Raw genomic sequence first — 27,724 nt, 5'->3', positions numbered from 1 at the left:
TTGAACTCATCTGACACATCCAGGTTTGTTCTCTCCACTGTAGGAAAAAAGCAGTTTTAAGACCACGGTTTAACACCAAGATTTAACACCCGTTTTAACCCCAAGCTTTGCTGCAGCCCTCAAGGTCCCCGTCCCCGCCGGGCCGGCAGCCGCAGTGCGTCAATACTGCTGAATGTCACCCCAGCAGGCAGGAAGAGTTCAGCTCTGCAGTGGTACCAACACTAAAACTCTTCTATTCCGGGAAAAAACGAAAATCCAAGATAGTCAATTTGGGAAGCAAACACTGGCCGCATGTCACCGGGGGAGGCAGTTTTGCAGCCAACACACCCCCAAAGAGTGGAAGGTGGCAGTTTGGAAATTAATAAAACTCCACCTAAGCCACAAAAACACCTGGGAGATGCTGATGGTCTCGGTTCCTCCGCACTGATTCACAGGCACGCTCCACCTCATTTAAGACTCTTTGCTTTGAAACAAAGAAAAAAGCCATTTAAATACGTTGCCATCTGGCAGGGACCCACAAAGTTCAGAGACAGAGGCTGGAAGACTTGTCCAAGTCTGTAAATCAGCTGGAAGGAGGGCTGGAAAAAATATCCCTGCATCTGGAAACGCTACAGAACGCTGAACACCGCAGCTGGACTTGCCTGGCTTATCGGAGATGAGAGCCGTTGCATTTTACATTGCATTTGCTGTGAATTAAGAGGGCACAAAGAGCGCAGGTGACACACGGTCGGTTAAAGCACAGCAGCACAATCGGATATGCCTGACCCCTTATTTCTGTGGTAGTAAAACATGAGACATTAGCTTAAATTTCAATGAAAGAGACTGAAACTGATGCATTTGAACTCACGGCAGCTGCAGTCCAAGAGCAGCCACAGCTCCCGTGCCGCGCGGTAACTCACCGCGCTACGAAAATAAAATGCAATAAAGCCCCTTCACATTTCTGTATCGTTGATCAGGCCTTAGGAACCATCACGAAGAGAATAACAAGACTATTTGGCAAAGGCACTTGTAATAAAGTTTGTACCAGAAGCATTAATATTTGCTTCCAAAACGCTGGGCTGCGGTGCCCAAGGAGTGAGAGAGAAAAATCCGCATTGCAAATTGCAGCTGGGTTTGGACTTGAGACATCGCAGCAGCCACAACTCGCTCCTCTTCGGGGGAGAAGGGACAAAAACTCCACCAGAAGAGATGGCAAAGCACAGAGAACAGCAGAAACCCAACCCACAAATGGATAAAGGAAAAGTCCACATTCCAAGCAAGGACAAGTAACTAATGTCCAAAATTCCCATAATAATGCAAGAAGGGCCACTTGACATAGCAGCAAGCAGAAAAAAACCAGAATAAAACCTTTACTTGCTCAGGGACAGGTGTCCTTTAGGAGAAGGAAAAGCTCGGAATAGCAAAGAGCAAAAAGGGACACAGCTGATAGTCCCTTCAACCTTTTCTTCTAAAAATGCAGTACCCAGGAAATCCCAGTTATGTGAACACTTTACAGGATTTCAGGAGTCAGATCCCTAAATCAAAACCAACCAGACGACGGGTTATGGGCAGTAAACGCCCAAGTGGGTCCATCGCTTTCCTCGGAAGTTTCATTTCCTCCCCATCCAGGCCGGCATCCCATTAAAAGCCTGCCATTCGCATGTTAATAGCCTGGAAAAGGAACTCTTCTGGATTATTTCACTTGAAGAATCTAATGGAACCCATAATGAGCACAAATATTAGCTCCTCTAATAAAGGTGCTGCTGTTCACATTTCAGTTCACACCGACGTGAAACGCCGCATTCATCTGCCGTGACTCAGACGTTTATGTTCCATGATTCAGCCACGGGAACATTAAAAAGGGCTCTTGCACGATCCCATCCACGCAGCCCGAGCTGTTTAAAACCAGCGATACTGGGCGTTTTCCTTCGGAGCCCATCAAAGGAGTCACCAGGAGCTGCAGGAGGTTCGAGGCTCTTTCCTTGCTGGAGATGCACCCACCTGAAATACCGACCCAGGTTCCCGGTACCATCTCACCAGGGGGGTTGGAAGGGAGAAGAAAAAGCGGCAGCACCACGACTCCGGATGCGTTTCACCACAATCTGTTTGCTAGTAACCACCATCAGCCTTGGCAGAACAAGGAAAACATGAAAAAATACATTATGTATACATAACAGCTCTGGGTACTGAGCAAGATGACCATTTCTGAACCAGAGCATGTGGCAGAGTAATTAGTGACCCCAGCACGGCGAGGAAGCCAGGCAGTCAATCCGAAAGATCAAACACGCCAACACAACGTGACGCTCTTCCTTTCTGCTCACACGGTATCAAAAGTCAGCCCGATAGCCAGGGTGGAAATGGAAAATGGTTTATTTATAAGCCAGCTGGCACGGCATTGTTTAGGTTCCGTATGCTTGGATGAAAGGGCGCAGCTTCAGATGAGACAGAAAAGTGAGGTAACCGCTCCTAAACCGCCTGATTTCCTCCGGCCTTCCTGTGACATTTCCAAGAGGGAAACTCCTATTTCCCAGAGCATTCCCGTCCCCTCGTCCCCACCAATTAGTGAGCACGGCCGGAGCGGCTGCTCGACCTCAGAAAGCAAAGGGTGGCAGATCCACCACACCTGGGACCGTCTCGGTGCCACCTCGTATAGAATCATAGAGGCATTTTGGTTGGAAAAGATCAGAGCCCAACTGTTCCCCACCCCTGGCACTGACCCATGTCCCGAGAACCTCACGAAGTGACTGGCAGCACGTTCGGCCTCACGTTTAGGAAGGGAAGATAAAGCTGAGGACACGCTCCGCGAAAGGCTCCTGATCATGCAGGCAGCTGGAGAACCTCCGAAGCTGACAAGCTACTTTTTGGAGCACCTTGAAGCAGCACTAAAAGAAAACACTGGTCAGAGGCCAAAGGAAGCGCAGATACAGGACACATTCCAGCAAAGCATCAGGCACCAGCAAAGCACCAGCGTATTCCCAACAGCGAAGCACTGGGAGGCACGATGCCCATCTGCCACTTCCAGCTATGTTATTAGGAACACATTCCGCAAAAACACAGAGGAGAAAATTACATTAATTATTCCATTGTTTCGGAAAGCAATAGGCATGGCATTTAGCTTAATTCCTGTTGAGCCCTCTCCCGCAGCAAAAACTAAGATACTTGGAGAAGAATCTATAAACTAACACCACCTAAGGCCTCCCATTGGAAAACACTGGGAATAAAGAACGACAAAAAGAACAGAGCTTCAGCACAAATCAAAAATATATCCCTCTCCTTTCAAACCACCACCCGGCACGTGCTTCTAGCCTAGCACAGCACACAGCGCTTTTCTGAAGCGAGCGGCTACACAGTCACATCCTCTGTTAACTGCCCCGCTGGACGAACCTACCATTTTACAGCTTTATACAGACACTGTTCTAAACAACCGAGTCCTGTGACAAAGAGGTAAGTCCATCTATGCCACCTATAAAACTGAGGGGACAAGCTCGGTTAAGCACTACACTGGAGATTGCAAATTAACAGCAAGGACAGCAGTAAATATTAAGCCTCTAAATAAGATTAAATTGAAATTAACCCTTGTAGGTAGCGCTATTTTTATCTCTAGAAGCCAGTCTGCAATGTATAGATCATGGTCCACAGGCTAATACCCCTGCTCTGATTCATTAAAGGACTCTTGATCCCAAATTTCTCATCCTACCTCTAATCCTTCAAGACGACAAACTACAAGTGGGGCTGCCAGCTGCCCACACACTGGCCGAAAAGAAAGGCAGCAGGATTCCTCTGCAAAAGTCTCCTTTCTACTTTTTAACATTTCGCAAAAAAATCTCAGCAAGTGCACTTGTTCTTCACGTCCAAATATGAAACTGCAGCAAAACACGTTAGTATTTCCCCTGCCACCCCAAAGGGCTCATTGCAGGCAAACCGCACCAATAAAGCAAATTATCCTTCAACACCTAGAGCTCCTCGGTCTGAAGTTACATTTTTTCCAAATTACTGCGCTAAGGCAGCCAGTGCCAGGGCATCCGACCAGCCTTCCCTTGGCTCTGCCTGGGGAGACTTACAAAAGCGCCTTGGTTCAGCTTTTGGGGAACACCCAACTCCCCCCCGCACCTGCTCGCCTTTAATTATTGACTAGGCTAGAAACTCCTGATTAAAATGCAAGGCAAGTTTGGCACACAGGCTCAGCTTCTGATCATCTCGAGCAGACACGTTTGGAAGAGAAACCCAAATCCCTCGCCACAGTTCAGAAATTAAACAGCAGATTCGGCTTAAGGCACTTAAATTCAGCAAGAAAGACTTTTTGCATCCATGCAACTGAAAACTCTTGTAAAATTTGAAATGTTAAACCCTGACTTTAGATTCACACACAAACATCAGGTCTAACAGCTTCCTTTCAAACATACTGTGTTTTTACAAGCCATTTTTACCAGAGTGAATCTAACAGGTAATTACAGGTTTGACCTCCCTCGATTGCACAAATCTGCCTTTTGAAACAATGCGGATAAATATTTGCCCAATACAAGAAGACAACTCCAAGAGGAACCATTCCAGTTTATCAACTTTGTGATTCATGTTGATACAAGCTTTATTCTCTATTTCAGGAACGAGATAATGCTTAGGAAGTTCATCTAGCCAAATATTTTTCATAGATCTACCATGGACCACCCTAAACAGCGGCACATCCCGACCGCGGGTCCCACCCAGACAGGAGCCATCAGTGAGATGGTGAGTGAACCTCAACCTCGGCTCTCCAAACATTTATTGTTGCTCAACCACCAAGGTGGCTCCGAGCAGCAGCGAGGTTTGAGATTGAAACGTGGCGAGTAAAGGATTGTTGCCAGCGCGATTACAGCGAGGCTTGGGTTTCGTGTTGTGAATCATCCCCTTCCTCACCCCTTCAGAACTGGCCTGTTGGGGAGAGAATGATGGAATTATGGAGGTCCAAAGGAGCTCAAAGCAAAATGTGAGGATCCTCCTGAAACCCCAGCCCCTGCCCTGGTGCTCCTCTGTTTTCTGTCAGCACCGAGAGCTCCTGAAGACAAGCGGGGGGCAGACAGAACTCCGAACCAGCCCAGAACAAGGCGCAACACGCAAGACGGGACAGTCGCAAACTGGTAGCCTACGTCCCAAGAACGGGTCCCCAAAAACCAAACGCTGTTTACACTTCTCGTTGACTCACACGAGCTGCAGGACAATGCCATGGCAATTGTTTACGGTGTCAAGGTCGTTTCATATAATTACAGGAAATGTCAAGAGATGAGATAACATCAACAGTTCAGAAGGTACAAGCCAATCCTAACCTTGTAAGAAGCTGTTTCTCGCAGAGTTGCTCACCCTCTTGCAGATGTCATCCTTCATGTATTCCCAGAATCCTCATTTCACACAATTTCACCTCATCCCCTTGCTCCTGTGTTTGTAGAGCACCAGCAGTGACCTTGTTCAGGACCAACTAGCACCATACCAAACCAGCAACCACAAACCCTTCCTGAGACTATCAAATAACGCTCCCATCTACTCACACGCAGCACGCGGGGCTGCAGACGGTCTCTGAGCTCTGCTGCCGAGAGGAAACGTGCTTCAGTTGAACCAGGAGTATTTCTGCCAGTGAGAGGTTTGCCCACCGCAGACCCTCAGGCCGGGTTTGGACTGGCCAGCTCGAATGCCAACAGCTCCGCAAGGTCGAGCTGCTCAAATATTTGCTTACCTTCTCAGACAAATTTTGCAGCATAAGAGTTCTAGCACGCGACTATTTCAAGTATGTAAGCGAACAAGCTTACAGCCAACGCAGGAAGGCTTGTGTGAGCGGCAGTCCCACCTTTGCTGGCGATGAGATAACCCCCAAGGCAGCGGGCTGGACTGCAGTGGGATCCACCGTGTAAACCTCGCACCTCCATTGAACACCTCAAGATACAAGCTCCGATCAAAGAATCCAGCGCAGAGCCACGAAGATGCTGGAGGGAGTGGAGCATCTCCCGTGTGAGGAAAAGCTGAGGAGCTGGGGCTCTGGAGCTGAAGAAGAGGAGACTGAGGGGTGACTCATTCATGGGGATCAATATGGAAAGGGGGAGTGTCAGGAGGATGGAGCCAGGCTCTTCTGGGTGACAACCATGATAGGACAGGGAGCAATGGGTGCAAACTGGAACACAGGAGGTTCCGCTTAAAGATGAGAAGAAACTTGTTCCCGGTGAGGGTGGCAGAGCCTGGCCCAGGCTGCCCAGGGAGGTTGTGGCGTCTCCTTCTCTGCAGACATTCCAACCCGCCTGGACACCTTCCTGTGTAACCTCAGCTGGGTGTTCCTGCTCCGGCGGGGGATTGCACTGGATGAGCTGATGAGGTCCCTTCCCACCCCTGACATACTGGGATTCTGTGAACCACCCAGCAGAGATGATCCACAGAGCTCCAGAGCATCCCGCGGCTCCATAAAGTTACAACTTGCACTTCCCAGCGCTGCTGGTGGGGGAGAAAGATATGACAGGCAAATATCAGAGCAAACTCCCCACCAAGGCATCCACCAAAGAGCTCCCACCTCGAGATCCAGCAGCACCAAAACTCTGGTTTTCAGCTTGCAGGAAGAACGAGCAAAAACTATCTTTAAGGGGTCCAAAGAGAAGCCGTGGTGAAAAGCAGGTCCATTGGGATTAACCTGGCAGGGGTCTGGGCCTCCTGTCACACACTGTTCAAAGGTGCAGATCATGGCTCCAGTGAACATTCTTCAAGCAGCAGTTCTAGCGAGGGTACATCAGAGCAAGCATTTGAACTGGTGCACAAGATTTAGGGTATGTAAACATAAACGTTAAACCATTTCTCCGTGCACTTCAGGTGTGAAACAGGAGTTTGCTCTTGTGCTGGACTCCCATCTAAACAACCTTGCAGAACACGCTGGCTCCCTCAACGCAAGAACATCATCCCAGGGGCCCTGATATTACAGGCTACAAGCCCATCTAAAACCATTACCTTATCAACAGCAGGACTAGCTGGCCCCCGGGCACCTAAACTGAACCCAGCTGGTCCAAAACATTAAGTGGCCCCTTGGCTACACCAGCCCACGTCCTCTCCCTGCAGCCCAGACACGAGGCACCAGCAAATGCCATTCTCACCTTGGTCAAGGGAGTAGAAAAGAATAAAACGTCACCAAAAAAAAAATATCTGCAGTTCTTACCAAGATTTAGATTAGCCTTAAAAACCCCCAAACAATCTACAAAAACAAAGCTTGGAAACTAAAGGCTGACTGACCCTTTGATGGAACTTTCCCATATTTATGGAAATTTCTGGTTTGGCACAAAAGAATCTGCTCACTTAGTGGGTGTTGTAGAAATCACTTCTTTACTGATGCTGAAAGAAAGAGGCCTGTTGCATCGTTAATTGAGCCTCTGGCTGCAGAGTAGAGAAAAAAGTTTTCCCTGACTTTGAAACTCCAATTCTAATTCTCTCCAGGGTGTAGGTCTTTACCTCTCGCACGATACGCTGTAATCTCATTTCTGTCCATAACCCCAGAACTGTAAATCGCTACGCTTTGCCCCACTGCAACCAAGGACATGACTTGACCTGGCAGTGACAACGCTGCTGTTCCAGCTCCTGACAAACCCTGCGCCAAAACCAGACCACGAAAAGCTGGAGGTCTGCAGGTCCGACAGAAAAGCGACCCTGTCCATAATGAACACCAGCGAGTGGCCGAACACGTGTTAGGGCTTTTCTCTCTCCTCCCTACATGACCATCTTTGTTCTCGTGTTTTCCTGACATTGGTTACCTTGCAATTTGTCAGACTGCTTAAAAATAAAATCAAGAAAATCCTTTAAAAAACCCCACCAGTTACTTTTGTTTAAAACAACTGCTACAGGCTATCAACACATAAAAATTAGCCTTTCAAACCAGAACTGATTATACTCTGCAAATACGACGGCCTGGGAACAATCTCCGGCACAGGAACTCACTCAACTGCAGATTCTCGATGCCAGGAAGGCATGACGAAGGGAAGTCTCCTTTTGTACTTGTCCTTGTTCTTCAGTTCTTTTCCTAGACATTTATTTCGGGATCTTTGCTGTGGAGGAGTGAATGGCTTCATAAAGCAACAGGGTGCTCATTATCAAATCCATTAAAAAACAAAAAATCCAGCACCACTAGAAAATAGTGCCCCAGACACCACCTCCCAAAATGAACTCTAGGAAGACTGTTCAATACTTTATCCTGAACAGGAAAATAAGAAAAAGCCTGGAACTGATAGGGAGTGTTGAGGGTGCCAGACTGACTAGCATAATCCCATTACAGAGTTATCCAGAACAAGCAGTTTGCTCAAAATTTGAGAGATAACAGGATTAACCTTCATGTTCAACATCATTTCAGCCTAATAATTGCAGAATCACCCCTAAGGCTCTAATGTCACTGATTCAACAGGGGATTCCCATCAAACCTCCCACCACCCCCAGCTTTGAAAGCCTGTTCATTAGCGTCAGCATCTTAAGTTAATTACTTTGAGAGATTTTCCTTTCCTCCCCAAAGCAAAATGTAACTTAACCCCTGCAACACACAACCCTTGAGCAGAACAAGCTTCTGCCTTCCCTCCAGGAAGGGACGATGTTTATTTTCCTCATCACCACTAACGTCTCCAAGATTTAACGTTAAGATCAAAGGGCTGGGCAGGGGGAAAGCAGCAGTTCATTCAACATTTTGCTTGAATTTCAACAAAAAACATCTCAGAGGCTGGTTACGGTCCCCTCAATGACCAAGGGTCAGCCTTGTGTCTGCCTAACTTGGCCTCCCTGAGATGGGGAGAGGGTGTTGATCTACCTTTGAGACCAGAGCTACCAGCAGACCCGTCCAGCAAGGATCACCCCCGAGTCTTCAGGAGCAATTCTCCTTGCCAGGCCATGACTCACCGCTCGCCTTGGAAATGAGTCCCTTTCTGTAGCCCTGCTGGGGAAGGAAAAGGAAAATACACAAAGCAAACAGTACATGGAGCCTGCGGGAGAGAGCTGGGGAGAACCACAAGAACCGGGCTGTGTTTTTCTATGGGATTTTTATATGGAGCACAGAAAGTTATTAAATTCCACCTTTTAAAGTGCAAGAGGTGGCTTTTGTTTGGATGCACTACAGCAGTTGGGCCACCCTGATTATTTTGCCCCTACACCTGATGCAATTGCAGCACAACAGCAGGGGTTGTGGGCAAGCAATAGAATCATAGAATCATTTTGGGTGGAAAAAACCCTCGAGATCATCGGGTCCAACCGTTCCCCAGCCCTGGCACTGCCCCATGTCCTGAGAACCTCATGTCCGTCTGTCCAACCCTTCCAGGGATGGTGACTCCAGCACTGCCCTGGGCAGCCTGTTCCAATGCCCCACAGCCCTTTGGGGAAGAAATTGTTCCTAAATCCAACCTCAGCCTCCCCTGGCACAACTTGAGGCCGTTTCCTCTGAAGAGATGACACTAATGACATTAAGTGCTATTTGTGCCACCGGTTACTGGAAGCCCCTCAGTTCAATAGCCACTAGGCCTCAGTACTGGGATAACCACTAAAACCAGCTCTATAATGTGCACAAAACTATTCACGTTCCAAATTAAACTCCCAGTCCTTTGGGGAACAAATTGTTCCTAAATCCAACCTCAGCCTCCCCTGGTGCAACTCGAGGCCGTTTCCTCTGGTCCTGGCGCTTGTTCCTGGGGAGCAGAGCCCGACCCCCCTGGCTCCAAGCTCCTTTCAGGCAGGTCAGAGATCAGAAGGTCTCCCCTCAGCTCCTGTTCTCCAGCTGAACCCCCAGCTCCCTCAGCCGCTCCCATCACACTTGTGCTCCAGCCCCTCGCCAGCTCCGTTCCCTTCTCTCAACTCGCTCCAGCCCCTCAAGGGCTTTCTTGGCCCGAGGGGCCCAGAACTGCCGCGGGGTTGGAGGTTCGGCCTCCCCAGCACCCAGCCCAGGGCCGCTCCGGCTCTGGGGGTTCAGCCCCGCCCGGCCCGGGGGTCCCCCCGCCCCCCCGCCCCCTGGCGGCCGCAGCGCAGCACCGCCGCCGCTTGGCCCCATCCCGGGCGGGGTTTGCGGGGCCCGGGACAAAACCCCGACCGCGCTGCACCCCAGGGCGGCTCCAACCCGGTCCCGTCCCCGCCAGGACGGGCAGGGAGGGGAACTGACCGCCCACGGGAGAGCGGCCGGCTCAGACCTCAGCACCGATTCTGGCCTCTTTACGCGACTTCAGCGCAATTGGCTTCTATTTCCATCTCTAGTTTTCTCCGGCGACCTCTCAGGTCGGGAGCAGCGATGCCCCATACACCCATACACCATACGTAAGCAGGTTTCCAGGCTGAAATGGGAAATACTGACAAAGGGACGGAGACGCTGCGAGGAAATGGTCCAGCTGAGTTACACCCGCACCCACGCTGTACCCCACGCAGCCCCAAGACCAGCTCAACAGGCACCAGCAGCCACTGCGGATCCTGAATCTGCAAAGCTCAGCTCGGAAATAAATCAGCCTGAGTACCAAAACAGGCTAAATGGATCTGTAAGTGGAATTTAGTAACGCCTATAAATATTATTTTTAATGTACAAGGGAATATAAATTTATCACAACCCAGCTACTAAGTCCTTCAGAAATCTTAACATCCACGCTTCACAAAGCAAGACAAAACCAGGCTGGGCTGAAGAGCAATATTCTTCCTAACCTAGTCGTGGGTATCGCTCATCCCACCACAGTGGATCGGTCCAACCTGTAAAAACAGCCACACCAGTTCTCTGGTTTCTTGTTGCGCTCAAGTGCTTTTGGGGACAAAAGACACCTTAAGAAATCAGAGCCAGGCTCCTTTTCACGCCAAATGAGAAAGAAACAGATAAAACGGTGACGTCGGTAGTGACAACATGCTCACCCGGCTTTGTTCAGGCAACGGCTCGGGTAACACTGTTTACAGCTCACGAGGGCAGCGACATGAACAAGAACATTCGGTATTTTGTTTTTAAAAAAGCCATTCAGCCTGGACACATTGCTGCTGTGTGAACTAAGAAAAACAGTAATAACAGCAACAACAAAATCACTTCTATTAAACCCACGTACCTCTGGTTCCAGGCAGGCTCCTCTTCTACCCCCAGCCCCAATAAAATCAGCTACTAAAATCCTGGCAGCAGTGTTCCAGAGAGCAAGGGGAATTTAAGGTCCAACAAGTTGCAAATGAAAACTAGAAACTCTGGAAATCTGACCCTTCTCCTTTGTGTCCTACTTACTGAACCACAACAACTCCGCGCTCACTATTTTACAGCGAGTCGGTCTGAATTATCCGGAGGACTGATTACGTGTCCTACAAGGTCTTATCTCTTAACACAAGGAGTAAGACGGTTCAGTTCAATCACAAAGCACTTCAGCAGATACAACATTTCTCACTCAACATCAGCCTTTGCCGCTATCTCACTCGGGCCAGCCCGGAGGCCAAAACGTCTCATTCCCAGCACATCCACAGCTTAGCCACGAAACCATAAAACCCGCAAAATTAACCTCCGCTTTCCTCCGGGCAGAGCTATCCGTAGAAACCGCACAGCCATTTACTACAAAACAGCTTTAAAAGTCACTTGAAACGGGGTGCCGCAGAATTACAAGGTCTCTGGCAGGTCAGCAAATAAATCTCTGTAAAGCACTTGGCTTGTAGACCAGGAGGGAAAGGCAGCAAGAGTTCAGACACCCACGCAAATCACGAAGGGCTTGTTCTTAGTGGAATTATTGGGTATTTATTTTCTGAAATGCCACACCAACTAGGAGCTGGACAGCAGATCCGAATCACTTGCAAATACAGCAGGCGGGAGAGGAGCACCGGCACCCCGCTCACTGCCCCGAGCACCCCGGCAGCACCCAGCACGTTAATTACGCTGAGAACTAGAACGCCCATCGCAAATTTAAGAACAAAAGGCTGTCAGAATAATGTCCCAAAGTACTTTGCCAACTTGTCAAATGCACTTCACTTATTTACAATAATGCTTTCAGGTAGGTGAGCAAGTGTTCTGTACTGCACCTGGTTTACAAGTCAAATGGTCTCCATTTGAACTGAGATCCGTTCAACCCTCTGGTAAATGCAACTAAAGAACAGCAGAATTTTGCCTTTCTGCATGCTTGCAAATTAGCATCCTTCGGCTGTATTTAAATGTTTAATCTCAGGCACTTTGACCCCTTTGGCTGTCTTCTGTCGTATGGCACAAAGCAGTTATATTGCTATATACCTAATAGACAGGATCTCATAAGGGAATTGCAGCTTCTGTGTCTTTCTGGAAGAAAAACCTGTTCTTTTGTTCTGGAACAGACATTATAAAGAGATTTCCACTGGCTAGTTCACATTAACTGTTTTCTGCGGCAGACTTCAGAGCTCTGTGACAGCGGAACGCTTAACGCCGCAACGCTCCGTGATCCACTCTGCAGATCAAACCCAGAAAACACCCAACGCCACGTCCAGCAGCCCGACTTAAACTAAGAACCACCATCGTCAAAACACTTCAGCTGAACATCAAGGTGCATGTTTGACAAGTTTTCCCTAAATGACGCTGAATGGTTGGTTAAATGCTCGTCCTGGCAGCAGCCTCCAAGCAGCTGATTTCCAGTTGAAACTTAGTCACCGAAAAGGGGATTCCCACCGGCAGCAAGCTGAAGAACCCCTGAATCGGGCTGCTGGCCTTTCATCAAAGTTCTTCAGCAAATGCAAAGAATAAAACACAACGCCCTCCACCCCACCCTTCCATCCTGTACTTGGACCTTTCCCTTTCTGAAGCGCGTTACCCAAAGTACCAGAATAACCATCGTGGAGATCTAAAGCCGTGTTGGGTTTCTGAGGAACAGAAGGTGTTGAGAGCAGCACGTGTTCGTGTAAAACCTGCCCCTCAGCCCTGACACCCTGTGGCAGGCGCCGCCAGGTCCCAGCAGCTGCAGGTGGGACGTTCTTCCCACGCAGGCACCTTCCCCTGGTCCTTGCGCAGTCCTGGGTTCTGCCACCAGATCCGCTCCGGAGGCACGAGGTGGGAACTCACCATCACTCTCCTCAGGTTCAAACTAATAACCTACAAGCAAAACATTTTACATCCTTTCACTGCAGCTTTCACTGCTGCTAAACATAAAAGGCTTCATAAAGGAATAGCGCAAAGAAAGTCACTTGGCAGACACTTTTGAAGAAGAAAACTGGCTTTCCTGAGCAGGTTTTGTTTTGTCCTAACAGACTTTGCACATCTGTAGTTTTCTGCTCTCTTCTACGTGTACATCTGCTTTGTGTAGATGAGTTTCTTAGTGACGTGGTTCAGAGGTGGACTCGGCAGTGTTGGCTTGGACTCGATCTTAAAGCTCTTTTCCAACTAAAACGATTGGATGATTCTGTGATTCTACACAGTGCCTACCTGACGGAGGTGCCGAGCTTGGTGGGCTTGGTAAAGAGCGTGAGAGGGATCCACACACGTTCCACGCAGCAGCCATATGAAAATCAAGTAATTTTCAGATCCCAAGGCAGCAGACTGATGGAAACCAGTGACTAAAGCATCTTTGGGACAAGTCATGGTCATTGCAGCTTTACCATTGTGTCCATCTCCCTCCTGAGCATCAGTCTTTTAAAAGGCGGCGATGCCAGAAGCTGCTCGGACAATCCAGCCCTGGAACAGCTTGGTTATGTCTTCTTGATCTCAAAATCCCTTTCAGACAGCAGGGCTGCGAGGATGTCGGCAGCAAGGGATGTAAACTACAAGGTATTGCTTCTGCAGACATGCTTTGACGCAGAAGTGATCTAAAAATCCTGTTACCCATGTACACGCGATGATCATCCACTCATTTCCACAACAGTTTTGAAGCTCTGAGCATCCGAGGGTATTGCTCGCATTTTTAGGGATACAAACGGGAATCGGGTAGCCAGCCATGCGTCCTGCCAGGAACAAGTAGCAGAGCTGGTGGCATAAGGAGCAAGTCCTCACAGGTTAGCCCTTTCCTCTACTCAGACTATATTTGGAGTTTAAGTCTCCAAAAGCAGCAGATTCATATCACACTGATTTCCTTACGAGGCGTGTAGCCCAGAAGTCAGCAGAGATGCTAAAACAAATTACTTCTTTGTTTGCACAAAGGTGAAGGAATCTAAGAGTATTTCCTATTTTTAGTAGGAAAAGAATTGGAAAAAATGTAGCACAGCAGAAGATATGGGGGATGAAAGTCAAAGGGGAAGAAAGTCAGCCTTGAATAAAGAAATAACTGCAGAGGATTCCTAAAGCACCCATAAACTTAGTAATTCAAGTGCTATTCTAAAAAAAACCCAGCTTTGGGTAAGAGCCTGTGCATGCAAAAGCTACATCAGTAATTTCCCAAAATGCGTCACAGTTGCCCCACAGAGACTGAGACCTTTTGGGGAGACTACCAAAAGGTTCGTATCCCAATACTTGCAGAGGGTTGTTTTTATTTTATTTTAAGATCTCACAGCCTTACAGTCAGATGAAATGCTAGATAAGACAATCCTGTGACTAAGAAAAGGTCCAAACCTAGCTCGATATCACGCTAAGATGTGCAAGTGCTCTTTGGGAGGGGTCTGGGCAGCGACGGTGTGGGCAGCAGGCGGAACAGCGGAAACAAGCTCCAAAAATAGAGCATGATCCTTCAGCCGCACGGCAGGAACCATCAGAAGAGGGAAAAGGTGTTGCAGTGACACTTCAACACGTCACTCGTGTAGCTGGGACCTTGGACAAGCTCGGCCCAGCAACTTGTGTATATTTAGATTCCATGTGTTGCTCTCACTAAGCTCCGTCCTCCCACCGCCCTTGCAGCTCCGCTGACCACCTGGGGGCTGCACAGACCTCGCACAGGGGCACAATCCATCGCCACCACCCTCAGCTCCTGACGGGACCTCGCGGGTCCCACCGCTTCCAAACCCGTTCCATCTCCAGCAGGTTTCACAGCGTGAGCCGAGGCCTCGGGCTGATAAACCACGCAAGCTGCTGCGACTTGAGCAGTTTACACATTCGTTAAGTCAATGCCAGTGAAGCAGGCACAGCCTATAGCAAAGTAATTCGGTTTTGCTTAAGTCCAGCATGACAGTGAAAAACGAAGCCATCCGATGCTGCCCTACCTACAACACATGCACGTCCAAATTATTGCAGAGAGCTGACACGGGATAAATTATCGGCACTTGCTTAGGGCCACGTCCCAAGGCTTGCAAGAAGTTTCTCTATATTCTTCTCTATACAACCCAGCATAGGGTTGAGAGCAAATTTTAAGTTGTATACCCGTTTTAAAATAACTGTGAAACTTCACTGCAGCTGCCTGGAGACCATGCTTCCACTAGTCTTCAGGGATGAGCATGAACTAAAATCTGAAGACAACAGCAAATTTCACTTTTAATTAGCCAGGGCAGGCAGCCAAGGAGGGCTCCCCCCCCACCCCATGGCTAGCGAAGCCTGACAGCTAAAAAGGATTTATGCTTCACGGTGCGGTCCCAGTGGCCATTCGAAGCACACCGACTCTGAACACGCGCCAATGCGGTTAAAACAAAAGCCAGCCATGCAGCATTGTGAATGCAGTTAATATACAACCAGTTAAGGACAGCGATACATCAAAAAAGCACCAGGCTTTGAGGGAACAAAGGGCATTGAGCTCAGCTCCGCTCCTGCCCGCAGCTCCGCCTTACCTCATCTCCAGCCCGGAACAACCCCGGAGTCCTGAGCTTAGCAGCACTTGGAGAATGAGCATCCTTAAAAGCAAAGTAATTTTAAGGAAATGATAATAAAAGACCCATCTGCTTATTCTGTCTTTAATACGGGGCTCTGAGCTCCCAGCATGAAAAAGGCAACAGGTAGAGCTTCACAACCAGCTGTGTGGGGTGTCTGTGCGTGCAAAGATCAAGTACAGAGCCTAAGCTTGCACAGCTGTATTTGTTCTGAGGGAAAGGGGAGGTAGTTTTCCTTAAATTGGCAAGATGCAAGCAGAACATAAGGCCTTTCACATCCCAGACCACCAGCGCTGCTCAAATGAGGAGTCAAAGCTCTCAGTAACCTCAACAGGCTCTGAGCCCACAGCTCACTGACCTACCCCCTAAACTGAGTTGAACTGCACGTAAAAAGGGACAAAAAGCTTTGCGATGTGAACGCAGCTGGCAGGCCCAGCAGAGGCCGAGTCCTGGTGAATAAGCAGAGCTCACAGTGTTGCTCAAAGCCGTCCCATTAATGCAGGCTGGAGAGATGGAAAAACTCGCCCTGCTGCTGTCTGTGCCTTGTCCTGGAGCTGTCACCTCCACAACCACCGCTGCACCATCGGCTGCTCGCTTCACCCATCCTCCCCCTCCCAAAGCCATCATTTGGAATTAGTTTGCCATGAGCAATCACCACAAATGAAATGTGCACCTTACAGGCCAACAATTAGAGGGCACAGCAGCAATTCTTGCCGCCAGGATTATCAGTGTGAAGTGTTTTTATGCATCTACACTTGGCTCGTAGCTGTTCCAGCCGGGCCACTGGGTTCCAAGAGACCAGCTTTGCAAAAACCAGCCTTCAGCAGACAAGCCTGGGACATCTGCCACGCCAAGCACACCACGCTGCTGACAAATACGTCGATTCTCAAGTTTTAAGGCTGGCATTACCTGGCTGCATAGGAATAATCTAGAAATAACATCCATGGGCACAGAGTTGCACTTCATTACAAGTTAGAAGTCACCAACTGCAACATCGTGGTCCTCGAGACGAGAGGTCAATATGCTTCATGGAGACTGGCTTACAGTGCAGAAAATCTCATTTCAATGAGAGGGGAAAAAATGGCTATTTAGCTACTGTCTTCCAGAGCCATCTTAGGCAAACAGATGGAAAAAAACATTCAAGGCAATCTCTGTGTCAAAAATCTACCAGTTTTAGTTGCAACCATTTCCTAACCACAATGCGTTTGCTTGCCTCAGGGCAAACAGTACACAGTGCCTAAAGCAAGAGCGTTAAAGCCAAATTTTGTTTAATTAAAAAAAAAAAATCCTACATCATTTGCAAGACAGAGCAGCCTGGAGAAATAAATACAGAAAGAGAAGTCAGGAGCTACCACAAGCTGATCCTTCTTTATAGCTTGTCATGGGCCTTGCTCAAATCACACACCAGCTCAATGCTTCGAGCCTCCTACCTAGTAGGAAAGGGATTTTATTTGTTTTCAAGAGCTTGGGATATCCAGCAGACTCGTATTCCCAGGCTTCACAGATTGCAGATTTCAAAAAAGATCTTCTCGAGGCCCAACACACCTTTAATCAGATCTGGTCCACACCACTAGCGCGGTCCAGTTGCAACTGATGCATCTGCCAAACTAGCTCATTTTCTAACTACATTTTACAGTTACATCGAAGACACAAAGTTCAAAGTAATAAGGCTTCTTATAAAGGTTAATCAAGGAGGAAAGAACCAGTCCACAAGCCATGGTAAGATACCTAAGAGCGTACTCACCAGTGTTCTCTTCCATCCCTCTTGCACACGAGCTTTCCGAGCAATTCCTATAAAAACAGGAGACAAAATTGACACACAAAATTCCAAGTGTGACCAAAACCCGGCTTTAGTTTCACTTCTGTACCAGCTCTGCTCAGACTAAACATAACTAGGAGGGAACCTAGAGCAGAAATCCCGCCCCAGCAAACCAGGAACGAGAGCGTGTGGCACCTTCACCCCTCTCTGAAGGCATCCACACACAAGGAAAGGAAAACAAAATTAAGGTGTAATAATGTTTGTTCCCCGGGAAAACATCCCACATCTGCCTCTTCAAGAAGGCGTGTGCCTGCTGTAAAAGGGAACAGCTAATGCTTATCTAGCAAAGGCAGAATAGCACGCGCTCAGGAAGCATTTTAGATGTCACACAACATCGAGACAGTTCTGAACGTACTGGGGGAAAAAAAAGACAGAAAGGAGGAACTAGGATTTTAGCAGCAAACCCGGCTTTTCTCTGGAGAAAGTTCTGAAATGAGGTGCAAGAGGAACTAAGTTTGGGGAAATCAGGAGATATCTCGATTCTGATATATAACAGCATGTTCGGCATTTTAGAAAAAAGAGAGCTCTGCCCGAGAGAGGTTGCAGTTCAAACTAAGACAACCACGATAGGAAATGTTAACAGGCGCAGCACAGGGCGATTGGGAAAGAGCTACAAAATCAGCTCATTTCCAGCGCTGCGAACTCAAACCCAGCTTTTACGCGTAGCCCATTTCAGCCTAACCCTTCAGCACTAAGCCCAGGCCAGCTCAGCCCCTTCCCTCCCGCGGCAAAGCGCAGTTTGGTGGCTGTAACGCGACATCCGACGGGACGGATCGTCACCCGGCGATGTGCTGACCCTGCAGCACGCGCTGGGCTCGCACGACCGCGGCATCGGACACAACCCCACCGCACTAGCACTGAGCCCAGCCCAAAGGAGCCAGCGCCAGCAGCGCTTTTAGGCTTTGCTTTGCTGAACTGCGTGGGCAAAACGCTTCTTTTGATCAGACAACCATGCTGCAGGCTACTTCTCTCCGTTGCAGCTCAAATACCATTGCGGCAATATTCTTAGATGGGGAGAACACCTCGACAAAGCCGTTAAACTCTCAGAGCATTGTTGGTAATCATAGCGTTTAATCAGCTCAGCAAAGAGAAGCACTACCCGTGCAGACTCCTGGGCAGCCCAAGAACATCAGATCTTCATTTCAGAGGCAGATCACCACGGGGTTCCTCGGGAAACACCCTCACAATCCCTCCAGCTTAGTCCATTAACACTTAAAATCCAGCTTTCGCACGCATTTTGGATGCGCAATTTGGTACATCCACGCAATGTGTCTATTCTGAAGGCTGCATCAAGGGCAGCATTTGCAAAAACTAGAACAAATGCTCCTCACTGAAAGCAGAAGAGCCATGATGATTTTTATAAATGTCATTATCAAGTCAGCATCTCACCCAAACCCCAGTTAGCAGCATCTTTGCTGTACGGGGTGTTTGCAGGCAAGCTCTCCCGTCCTGCCCTTTCAGCAACCCCTTCTGGGAAGGGAAAGCAGAAGAAAAACAAAACCAGACACCTCAAAACCTACTTGAACCTCAGCACAGATGACAGCAACCCTCCCACTCCCAAGAGATCAGTCTAATTTGCCTTTCAAGGGCATTCCTGCACGGGCTGCGCTGAGCTTTGCATATTCCAAGGGGCACATTTGTGCCTGGAATACTAATCCTGGCAGCCGGACGCTCGCTGGACGCACCAAGGACATCTGTCATGGCCTGACAGCACCGCGGCCCGCGGCGGGAGGGATCCTGAGCAAAACACTCCATCCGCAATCATCTCTTAATGGAACGAGCATCAAAGGCACATCAAAAGCAAAAAAAGACAAAGCGATGCCAGAGTAGAGCAAGGGGGGCAAAGGCAGGACTCCCGGCATCGCCACGAGGATGCCAAAGCAGGAGCGCACGTCTCCGCCTGCGCTGAGAAACAGGCACTTTCTCACCGAAGCAACGGGTTACGTAGCGCAGATCCTGCTGCCAGCACGAACCAGGACTGGCTGACTGGGAAGCTGTTTGAGATAACCTGCCCCGCAGAACAGAAAATTACTTTTATCCCCTACTGGCTGACGTTTCCCAGGTACGTAAGCCTGAGAAAATGTGGAGTTTGCATTTCCTTTAGCATGACACACGCACAGCCGCCCTGAATATTCATGTCCTCAACGTGCTCACACATTCCCTGGCCCTGACGCTGTAGGAAATTGCTCTGTTACCGGCACAGCTCCTTTCACCGCCCCGGGATCCCCAGCCTTGCAGCCTCTTGCTGCTGCTCAGCATTGCAGCGAGCAGAACCACAGCCTTTGTCTGCCTTGCTAGTTCAAACACTTTACCTTTTTTTTCCCCCAGCTCTTCTACCAATCTAAGAATATATTCTTGCTCCATTGACCCGTCTCTGCACTCTCAGCAGCAAGGTGATGGCTTTTTTCCAGCAAGGCAGCTAATCCTCACACAATAGAAAACGACAGCCCCGCAGCCATGCTCTAATATTTTCTACGCTGGTTTTTTACCCTGTTCCTTCAAGTCTTACCGCGCTCTCTGCTGAAGCGACAATTTCAGCTGTCCCAGCCCATGTGCTCAGCTTCGTTGCATCCCGGTTGGGATGCGGTCCTGGGGAAACAAACCCACCCAGGCCCAGAGTCCTGGTGCGTCCAGCACAGCACGGCCCAGGCTGGGAGGGGATGTCCCGCTCCGCTCTCCTCACCTGGAGCATTCACTGTGTGCAGGGCTGGGGACACAGGATAAAAAAAGAGATTAAGATGCTAGAGAGTGTCCAGAAGAGGCTACGAAGCTGGTGAACGGTTTGGAGGGGAAGCCGTATGAGGAGCGGCTGAAGTCCCTGGGTTTGTTCAGCCTGGAGAAGAGGAGACTGAGGGCAGAGCTCATGGGGCTGCAGCTTCAGCTGGGGAGCAGGGGGGGCAGGAACCAAACTCTTCTCTCTGTGACAGTGACAGAACCCAGGGAACGGCAGAAGATGTGCCAGGGAGGGTCAGTTGGGCATGAGGAAAAGGTTCTTCACCCAGAGGTGCTGGACACTGGAACAGGCTCCCCAGGGAGGTGTCCCGGCCCCAACCTGACAGTGTCCAAGAAGAGACTGGACAACGTCCTCAGACACACGGGGTGACCTGTGGGGTGTCCTGTGCAGGGACAGGGGTTGGACTTGATGACCCTGTGGGTCCTTCCAGCTCAGGACGTTGTGATTCCAGACCTCCTCCCATGCCTTCCCACCCTCTCCCCTGTCCAGCACTGATCCAGCCGCCCGGGCACAATCAGAGCCGACCCCGGTGCAAACTAAACTCTTTCAGAGGAGCACACGGTGTGTTGGGAAGGACAAGACCTTGACAGCCTCAAACATCATGTCACCACGAAGCTGCACACTAAGCTGCCACTGTTTTTTCCAGCCTCCATCAATCCACATAGTTCAGTTTTACCCACTTTCCCATGGTCTCGTTTTCAGCAACACATCCCCATATCCTCCTGAACACTACATTTTCAGCTTCCTCCCCAGCGAAGCTCATTAGCTGAACCCCTGTCCTCACAAGCACTTCTGATCCAGCACTGCTCATCTCCTCCAGCAACACCCGACAGCTTCAAAAGACTACAGGATGCTTCCAAAAGTCCAACTGAAAACCAAGCCAATGTTGCTTGTTTTTCCCAACTAAACTAGCGAACTGACAACTCTTCCAAACACAAGTGCCACATTAGTTCTCCGCAGCGTCTGCTAACGGGTTTGCCTCCGGCGTGGAAAGCCAGTTTCCATGCTGGCTCAGCTCTAAATCACCATTCCAGAGAGGGACATGACAGCAGCCGGGCAGCTACTACAGGGTTTTACTGTAATGAGAGACAAAGCCAGAGGCTGTATTGGGGGAAAAAAAAAGCATGTGGGGGAGAGAAAGGATGTTCTTATTAGTCTTGAACTGCACCCATCAGCTGGAGGGAGAGGGAAGCGTTAAAAAACACCCGGTAGCCTGAGGACCAAAGTTCTGCATTAATACAGACCATTAAGTGATGTAGCCATGAAATGAAACCAAACCGTACAACCTCCTAGAATATATTTTAATTTGACCTAATATGGCGCTAGTAACAGTCAGTAAACAAGTATAATATTATAATTCATTATGCTAGTTCAGTCCTTTGCTTTATGCTGTTTAAAAATGATATTACTACAGCAGCACCCAGAAGGCCAAATCCAGATGAGAGATGCGCCCAGCGACAGATTGCTCCTGCAAGAACTCACGATTATAACAAAAAACGGGGCACAAGAAAAAGGCAGCCTGCTCTTTCGGCACACAGGCTATCCGGGGAGGTTCTGAGTTTTCATCCCTAGCTTGGTACATTTTCCTTGAAAGGCTGAACCAAACCATCACCAGGACCCTTCTCAGGGCATCAAACCCAGATGCTGAGGTTTCCAAAAAGCAAAACCTTCCCAACTGCCCCACCAGATCTGGATGTCCATCCCGTCTTATAAATGCAATTAAAAAACCCAACCAAACAAGCAAACTCAAAATCAACATTTTATTCTCTCACCAATCAATTACTCATTCCAGGAAGACAGATGAGCGGATTTTTGCAAAGCTGAGATAACTCCACTTAATGCTACGGGTATGCTGGCCGTGAAGTCCCCAGGGGAAGGGCTAAAGTAACTTGATTTATCTGCCAGCCCTAAGATTAAGAGCATGGTAAACAATATTAAAATTCTGTTCTACAAAGCAGAATAACTCAACAGCACAGAACAGTTCTCCCAAGGGGCAGCTTATAGCGCGGGTGCACAGACAGGAGTTTAAATATCACAAGGGAAATTCTTAAAAAGCCTAAACAGATCAATCACGTCCAATGCACCACTGTAAATTCCAAGACAAGGTGCGAAGGTAAAGTTAACCTGCTGTTGGACCGAGAGGTGCAGAGATGCACGAGCCCTTCTGCAGGTCAGCGGCTGCCAAAAAGCTCGGCTGTTTTTCTGGCTTCATCTAACAACACATCAACTCCACCTAAAAATCTTGGTTTGCTCCTTCAGTTACGATGTTTGAACATCTTCTGCTACAAATGGCCACGCTGGTTTTCAAACCCTCCAAGCAGCCTCTGCTGACCCAGTTTGTTCCGTGCTAATCGCGCCCAGAGCAGAGATCAACTCCTGTGCGTCCTGGAGGTAAATCCGAGTATTCCCTCTCAATAGAACGACACAGATTAAACCAAATTGTGCTCGTAGCCTAATCTGGCAACACGTTAATGAATGGGGTGCACGAATAATTAACAGCCCTGCAGTTTCTCTCTCTTCACAAGGATCCTGATGGTTCGCACTGGAACGCGGCTTGAATTTCTGCACTTGCTGGAGAGCAATTGCTGTGGAGCAGGAACACAGCAGCTGCTTGGCACAAGGGTTTGTGGAAGAAGTGGGAAACAGTGAGTAAATCAGAAAATAGTACAACAACTACAAATGCAATTTAAATAGAATACTAGAATAACTAGGTTTGAGAAATCTAAATACAGCAGATATTGCAGCAAATTAAACCAGCGGCTTCTCATCACGGATTTAACATCCGATAACTGGCTCCTCATCCAAACGGCAAATATTTTTCAGCAGCGTGGTAGCTGCCTGTGGGTGGCACAGTAATATTACATTAGCAGAGAGGAACTGGAAAGGGAAGGCAGCTGCATCCTCCGGGGCTGCGAGATGTGGTAGGCGAGTGGGTTTTTTTTCATCACTTGTGCAAAGTAAACCTTAAAAATGCTCACTGACACACCATGCAGAACACTGAACTGTTCCAGACCCACCTTCGCTCGCAGCTCTGCTACAGACCAGCACATTCAACTCTGGACAAGGCCCCTTCTCTACCTGTGCCTCGGTTTCCCCCTCTTCAAGACAGGATTAACTTATCTTGTAAAGCAATTCAAAACCAATTTAAAATTTGCAATATTATTTCCTAGAAACTGCTGCCTCATAGATGACTCTCCGAGTAGCACCTGGACTCCTTACTCAGCTAACAAGCTAAACACAGTGATTTTTTTTTTCATATTTCTACTTGGAACAGATCACACAAACTCTCAAAAAGCCACTATAGCCTCTCTCAGGTGTTTCAGGTAACTGAATGAGCCGTATTTACCAAACTTTAAACAAAAAGCCAGCAACCGATAGGAAAGCATGGCATGGCGATGAACAAAGCCAGCTCCCAGCGACAAATGCTATTTTTGTTTCGCTATCAGTACAGTAAACACTTATAATTCGCCTCCAGCCCTTTTGGCAGCTGCTCAACCGCTCTAGGGGTGTGGATGCATCCAGGGGAAAAAACCAACCTGCAGGATGAATATAAACCAGCTTCCCCGCTCCCTGTCCTTGAAGCAGCTGAAGGGCTTTGCGTCTACCAAAATTATCTTCCCGACTAAAGCAGAGGGGAAAATTAAAGCAGAATGGCTGATTTGTGCAGAGGACAGATGCTCTCGTTCTTATTATCGTGGAAGCGGAGTGAGAGCGTCCAAAGGGAGGCAGCGAGGCTGTTCCTTGAGCCACCTCCCGAAAGACAGAAGCTCTAAATCACCCAGAACAAGACCCTATTTACCCTCTGGACCCCTGGCTGACAGCGAAACTGGAAAACTTGAGATTTACCTCCACTGTTGAGTAGATGTGGAAGTTTTCCCCTAGAAGGCCCGACAGATGCGCTCATCACCCGCCGGTTACCACAGGGCTGTGTGCAGCTGGTATTTAGTGCCCCATCCTCTCAAAATTCCATTTCATCAGCTGTCGGCCCAACGTTCAGCAATGCAGGTTTCAGCTTGGAAAAGCTTCATAAAAGACAAGTTTTTTTAGCTTGGCTCCACGAGAAAACTCGACATTAACACCTGAAACAAAACACTCTGAACTCCCCACCACAGCTGCAAAACTGCAGAAATCTTTCCAACAGCAGAAGATGTACGTTTAATTACAACACAGAATTAACAGAACAGCCCGTTTGCAAAGAGCAGAAATGAGAACTAAGAGCAACCCAGGGCTGAAATTTTTAAAAAGCCACAAGACCAAGCTTGATATAATTAAAACCAGGATATTAAATGTGTTTGAGACATCCACAAAACCAAAACACACTACTTAATACATACAAATCCTCAAATGTGAGTGTTAATAAATTCGTATACTGAAGAATGCAATTCACACATTTTGTCTCCAAAAAGAGAGAAGGAAAAGAACTTGCTGTATGTGTAGTTTCCACAGAGGATGCCAGTTATTTGTGTACCAAATTCATTTTTGCACAGTGAGACTTAACAAAATGAACCAGCTCCACCAGCACTTGCTTCAGCATCCTGCAAGCAAAACCCAACGAATATGTGAGGTGCAGAGCTCATTTGCCCAAAATCTAAGCTGTACTTTCTACTTCTCCTTCTTTCCAAAAAGCATGAGATCACAAACTGAATTCTTGACTATGTAAAAGCCCTGCATTAGGAGTAATGTTATTGGTGCTCGAGCCACCAGAGCGTCCCTGGGCAGCTACAAAACCCCAGCTGAGCCTCTGCAAACCCAGATCACAGCCCAGCAGGGCCTCTGTAAACTAATTAGTGCAGTAATAGGAAGTACACAGGAGATTGGGAAATGCCTGGAGTCCGATTCACCTTTCACGGAGGGTTATACTGGTGTAAAGGGAAGGAATGCAGGAGTGTGGTCCCTATTCCTCAGACCTGTGAATGTTAAAAGCAGAAGTCTTGAAATGCCTTTTTTTCCCTTCCCCTAAAGGCTATAAAGCAACACACAACATATTAAACATTAAGCACTTTGGTTTCAACCCCCAAAGTCAGCCAGACTGCCTTAAACCACCCCAAAAGCAGGCCGCCAATTAAAGGTTTTGTTTTCACCCAGATCTTTTTGCAGCTTGTTCCATTGCCACCAAAAAACCCACTAACCTCAGCTTTTTTTTTTTTTTTTTTTAAACGGAGAAAACACGGTAGACACAGGGCAGGTCTCCCGAAAGTACCTAAAGGTTGTAGCTCCTGTGAAATCCCAGCTCCACACTTGGTTCACCTTTGGAACGGGCACATTTCCATCACGTCTTTCTGCACAACCAATTTCAGCACAATAGGGTTTGTCAGAAACTCAAACTCCTTTGCGATCGGTATGTACCTGGTCATTACAACAGTTTGCTCTTGCACCACGCCTCGCAGGGAATTTCGATTCACTCAAAAACCCCTCTAACCGACTCTATCCATACAGAAGCATGGACACAACTGGAAATGAGAGGATTACTGACTCCTGGGTGAAGAAATTGCAGCAGCCCGAACGCATGGGACAGCTTGTCCGAAAATAAAATCCAATACTGCAAAGCAAGCGGAATCATCATAGCAACGTCACAATACAAATAAATGCACCTGCCAACTTGCACTCGACTGCACATAGTTAATTTTTTTTTTTCCAACCAATTTTAGCTATTATTTTCCATCCTTTCTGAATTTGTACAGAAAGTATCCAAGAATCTCACACCTCTGTCGCAAAAGCCTGATCAGAGATAATTGTCACATTCATTAGGTCTCAGCACTGATTGAGCGAAAAAGCTTCACCGTTTCTGAGGAAGCTTTTGAAGGAGCAAGAGCTGCTTTTACAACCCCACGGGGCCTTCCCAGGTCAAAGTGCATCTATTGAACAAAATCCATGTTAACCTGACAAATGCTGCTGAAAACGTGAGCTCAGTCCTCTGCTTGGAGCCGTCTGCCGCGAAGCGTAAGAATGAGCTTGTTTGGATATATCAGCACCAAAAATCTCCATCCTGGACCTACCATTAAGGCGGGCCGTTGAGGGCTGTGGGCTGCACAGAGCATCTGGGCTCTACATAATCTGTGTCTGCCTTGCACTAGAACACACACCCAAAAGGCTCATAATAATAGGGTTACTTATTTGCTTCTGGGGGAAAATACAAACCACCTTTGCCTTAAGTTTTGCGGTTTCCATTTTTGTCAAACTTTCAATAAAAAGCCAAGTACACACTGCGATGCTGCGGTAATGCCCCCGTAATTATGACTCGATAGACAATTTCATTTGCAACCGCCATTTCCTCACCAAAATGAGGCCGCTTCTCGTCTCGCAGCCACTCGCAAAGCCAGTTTGTGGAGCGGTTCTTTTTAAGAAGCGACAGGAATGACTTTGGCCACTATTAAAGCACTAAAATTTGTCGGCAAGCTCACGTGAACTCTGAAAAGCCAGCAGCTGGATTTGCAGACCTGCCGTGTGGGCCCTTCCCAAGGAACCTCGCACGTTCCTTCCCCGTCTCCTTCCCAGGATAAACAAACCGCAGGGTACGCGCAATCTGATTAAACCCTGAGCTTTCACCGGCGCACATTCGAGTACATAAAACAGGCACCTCTAATCGAATTCCATACCGAAAGGCAACGCAATGTTCTCACTTGAAAGAAGGCGAGATACAGGAAACCTGCGCTGTTGAGGTGCCTTTATCGACCCAGAGAGTCAACACTTGTTAACTGGACACAGCTCAGATATTTAAAATTAAATCTCTTTCTGAATGGCCACTCTGGGATCACGTCATCGTATCTACAGGAGCCTTACGTTTAATCTGGTTTTGGTTCCGATTTGGTTCAGATTTTGCCAAACAGTAAGCAGTTCAGGTAGAGTTTGTAATTCAGTCGTAGTGCCTTATTTTCTCCTTCACAGTCTCACCACAATATTTTCTAATTACTTCTAATTAAGGTATCAAATTTCCTTAAAGAAACCCTCCCCAGGCAATTTATTCTTCTTGTGTTCCACAGCCCCAGCTTGAATAAAAAGGTGCCCCAGCCATAACCAGGAAAATGGAGAAATTAATTCCCAGTACTGATCTGGCAAACTCTTAATAACATGTACAGGCAGTGAGGAATCCCGCCGTGAAAATAACCCAATAAAGCCTCTGAACAAGAACATTTTTAAATTTTTTTTTTTTTTTAAATCTTTTAAAATTAATAATTTGTAGTTCTCATTGCTGTGGTACAAAGTTTATGAAGCAGCAACACTGTTTGCATGAGGATCGTGCTCACTACAGCAATCTGAGCTAATATGCCCTAAATTGAGTTTAACCTCCAGGGAAAGTTGCGCCTTAACGCTGGTCCGAAGGGGAAGGATCAATATTGTTGCCAATTCACATGTGGCTGTTCATCTGTCAGGCCCATGGGAGGTTTTGCACCGATACAATCGTCCAAACCTCAGAGAATATAATCTGAAAAAAAGGCAGCGGTGATCTCCTGAAACTCCACCGAGAACGGGAAAGTTTCTTCCAACCCGCTCTCATTGCCGCTCTACTAACTCTCAATTTTGAGATTATAATTTCCAGCCAACACACTGAG

The 27,724-nt window shown here is 48.0% G+C and overlaps 1 protein-coding gene across 7 annotated transcripts in view; it reads right to left on the bottom strand.

Moving 5' to 3' along the window:
- Positions 1-27,724, bottom strand: part of PHACTR4 (phosphatase and actin regulator 4) — a 65,902-nt gene that overhangs the window by 25,028 nt on the left and 13,150 nt on the right. For 2 of the 7 annotated variants that reach the window (XM_065650752.1, XM_065650753.1), the window contains exons 2-3: positions 17,366-17,412; positions 15,583-15,645 (exon numbers count right to left, since the gene is read on the bottom strand). The exons of 1 other annotated variant lie outside the window; for it this stretch is intronic. Coding sequence is in view for 3 of the 6 variants with exons in the window: in XM_065650749.1 (XP_065506821.1) it covers positions 17,366-17,412 (47 nt within the window). In the remaining 3 variants the exon portion in view is untranslated. Of the gene's footprint in view, positions 1-2,696; positions 2,827-15,582; positions 15,646-16,530; positions 16,550-17,365; positions 17,413-27,724 lie in introns of those variants that run through there. 4 more of the 7 variants (XM_065650750.1, XM_065650749.1, XM_065650754.1 and 1 more) reach the window with 3 other exon arrangements.

The sequence above is a fragment of the Caloenas nicobarica genome, chromosome 23 (genome assembly GCF_036013445.1).
Source record: "Caloenas nicobarica isolate bCalNic1 chromosome 23, bCalNic1.hap1, whole genome shotgun sequence".
Lineage (NCBI taxonomy): Eukaryota > Metazoa > Chordata > Aves > Columbiformes > Columbidae > Caloenas > Caloenas nicobarica.
Note: the sequence above shows the minus strand (reverse complement) of the source record. Positions and strands in the feature narration are given on the sequence as shown.